General features: G+C 58.0%; 1 protein-coding gene across 1 annotated transcript; it reads left to right on the forward strand.

Annotated features, from left to right (window-relative positions):
* The first annotated feature begins 101 nt into the window (after nucleotides 1-101).
* LOC113941432 (heterogeneous nuclear ribonucleoprotein L-like) lies at nucleotides 102-2,821 on the forward strand. Its single transcript, XM_027632583.1, has 5 exons — nucleotides 102-258; nucleotides 1,014-1,215; nucleotides 1,857-1,908; nucleotides 2,539-2,634; nucleotides 2,729-2,821. Exons 1-5 carry the CDS (start codon nucleotides 146-148, stop codon nucleotides 2,785-2,787), a joined length of 522 nt encoding a protein of 173 aa, XP_027488384.1. The 5' UTR covers nucleotides 102-145; the 3' UTR covers nucleotides 2,788-2,821.

A 2,821-nucleotide genomic window follows, 5' to 3' on the forward strand; every position in this document is an offset into this window, starting at 1 on the left:
CACAACCGTGTCGTCAATGACTTCTGCCTCTACAGGACGGTGGGCAGGGGGCTCTGGGGGGGTTTGGGGGTCCTGGGGGAGGTGTGGGGACCCCCCAGGTGTGTCCTCACCTGTCCCCCCCCATCCCCTGGCACAGGTGAAGTTCATGAAGAGCAAGCCGGGCGCGGCCATGGTGGAGATGGCCGATGGCTACGCCGTGGACAGGGCCATCACCCACCTCAACAACAACTTCATGTTCGGCCAGAAACTCAACGTCTGGTGGGTCTGGGGGCTCCGGGGGAAGAATCCCAGCATTGGGGGTCCAGGGGTGTCCCCCTGCACCGGGATGGGACTGGGAGAGCTTTTCCCCTCATGTTTTCCGCCCTTTTCCCCTCATGTTTCTCTCTCTTTTTTCTCTTGTTTTTTCTACCCTTTTCCTCACTTTTCCCCCTCGCATTTCCTGCCCTTTTCCCTCAGTTTTTTTCCCTCATATTTTTCACCCTTTTCCCCTTCCATCTCCTGCCCTTTTTCCCTGCCTTTTCCCCTCACGTTTCCCGCCCTTTTTTCTCTCCGTTTTCCCATCCTTTTCCCCTCATATCTTTCACTCTTTTCTTCTCATGTTTTTCTCCCTTTTTCCCCTCACATTTCTGGCCATTTTTCTCTCCTTTTTCCTGCCCTTTTCCCCTCACATTTCCCACCCTTTTTCCCTCACATTTCCCACCCTTTTCCCCTCACATTTCCCACCCTTTTCCCCTCACGTTTCCCGCCATTTTCCCTTCACATTTCCCACCATTTTCCCCTCCCTTTCCCCCCCTTTTTCCCCCCCTTTTCCCCCCCCTTTTCCCCCCCCTTTTCCCCCCCTTTCCCCCCCTTCCCCCCCTTGTGTTGAAGCACCACAGCCTCATCCCGGAGCCATTTTAGGGGCTGGGGGGTGTGTCGGGGTCACCCTTGAGGGGCTCCCACAATTTTGGTTTTTTTTTTTTTGTGGTGATTCCTCATTTTTTGGGGCTCCCCTGACCCCGTTTCCCCCGCAGCGTGTCGAAGCAGCACGCCATCATGCCGGGGCAGTCCTACGGGCTGGAGGACGGCTCGTGCAGCTACAAGGACTTCAGCGGCTCGCGGAACAACCGCTTCTCCACGCCCGAGCAGGCGGCCAAGAACCGCATCCAGCACCCGTCCAACGTGCTGCACTTCTTCAACGCGCCCCTCGACGTCACCGAGGAGAACTTCTATGAGGTGAGACCCCGCCTAGGCCTCCTCTCCACCCTCCTCTTCACCCTCCTCTTCACCCTCCTCTTCACCCTCCTCTTCACCCTCCTCTTCAACCTCCTCTTCACCCTCCTCTTCACCCTTCTCTTCCTCCTCTGTGCCCGTCTCAGGGCTTCTTTCACCTCCTCTTCCTTCTCTTTTTAGCTCTTTTTTCTCCTCCTATTCCTCTTCTCTTTATCCTTTCTCCTCCTTCTCTTTGCCTGTGTCTGGTTTTCTTCTTTTTCTTGTTTTTCCTCCTTCTCTTTTGCCTTCTCTTCCTCCTTCTCTTCTTTTTTCTCTTTGTCTGTCTCTGGGTTTTTTTCCTTCTCTTTCCTTCTCTTTTTCATTTTCTTATCCTTCTCTTCCTTCTCCTTGTCCTTGTCTTCATCTGTCTCTTCTTCTTCCCCTTCCATTTCTTTCTCATTTCCTCCTCCATGTCGTCCTTCTGCTCCTTCCTCTTTTCCTCCTTTTCTTCCTCCTCTTCCTCTTTGTTTCTTTTCTTCTTCTCCATCCATTTTTCTTCTCTTCCTTTGCTCCTTCTGTTTTCCTCCTCCTCCTGCTCCTCCTGCTCCTCCTCCTCCTCTTTTCTCACCCTCCCAATCCCCCTGACTCCCTTTTTGCCCCCCCAGATCTGTGATGAGTTGGGGGTCAAACGTCCCTCCTCGGTCAAGGTGTTCTCAGGCAAGAGTAAGTTTTTTGAGGGGGAAATCTCCCCTTCCTTGGGGGAATCCCCCTTTCCTGTGGGGTCTCCCCTTCCTTGGGGGGGTCTCCCTTTTCCCATGGGGTCTCCCCTTCCTTGGGGGATCTTCCCTTTCCCATGGGGTCTTTCCTTTTCCGTGGGGTCTCCCCTTCCCCAGGGGGGTCTCCCCTTCCTTGGGGGGTCTCCCCTTCCCCAGGGGGCTCTCCCTTTTCCCGTGGGGTCTCCCCTTCCTTGGGGGGTCTCCCCTTTCCTGTGGGGTCTCCCCTTTTCCAGGGGGGGTCTCCCCTTTCCCGTGGGGTCTCCCCTTCCCCAGGGGGGGATCTCCCCTTCCCCGTGGGGTCTCCCCTTCCCCGTGGGGTCTCCCCTTTCCCATGGGGTCTCCCCTTTCCTGTGGGCTCTCCCCTTCCTTGGGGGGTCTCCCCTTCCCCGTGGGGTCTCCCCTTTCCCAGAGGGTCTTCCCTTTCCCGTGGGCTCTCCCCTCCCCGTGGGGGGCTCTCCCCTCCCCATGGGGGGGCTCTCCCCTTTTCCAGGGGGTCTCCCCTTCCCTGTGGGGTCTCCCCTCCCCGTGGGGTTCCCGTCTGATCGGGGTGTGCCCCCCGTGTGCCCCCCAGGCGAGCGCAGCTCCTCGGGGCTGCTCGAGTGGGACTCCAAGAGCGACGCGCTGGAGACCCTCGGCTTCCTCAACCACTTCCAGATGAAGAACCCCAGTAAGTGCCGCTCAGGGTGGGTGTGGGGGGGTCCTGAGGGGTCCCCGAGGCCCCCCTGACCCCCCCCCCTGTGTGTGTGTGTCCCCCCCCCCAGACGGGCCGTACCCCTACACGCTCAAGCTCTGCTTCTCCACGGCTCAGCACGCCTCGTAACGGGACCCCAAACCCCCCACACCCCCTTTTTTAG

Source organism: Corapipo altera, unplaced genomic scaffold (genome assembly GCF_003945725.1).
Source record: "Corapipo altera isolate COAL_440 unplaced genomic scaffold, ASM394572v1 61055, whole genome shotgun sequence".
Taxonomy (NCBI): domain Eukaryota; kingdom Metazoa; phylum Chordata; class Aves; order Passeriformes; family Pipridae; genus Corapipo; species Corapipo altera.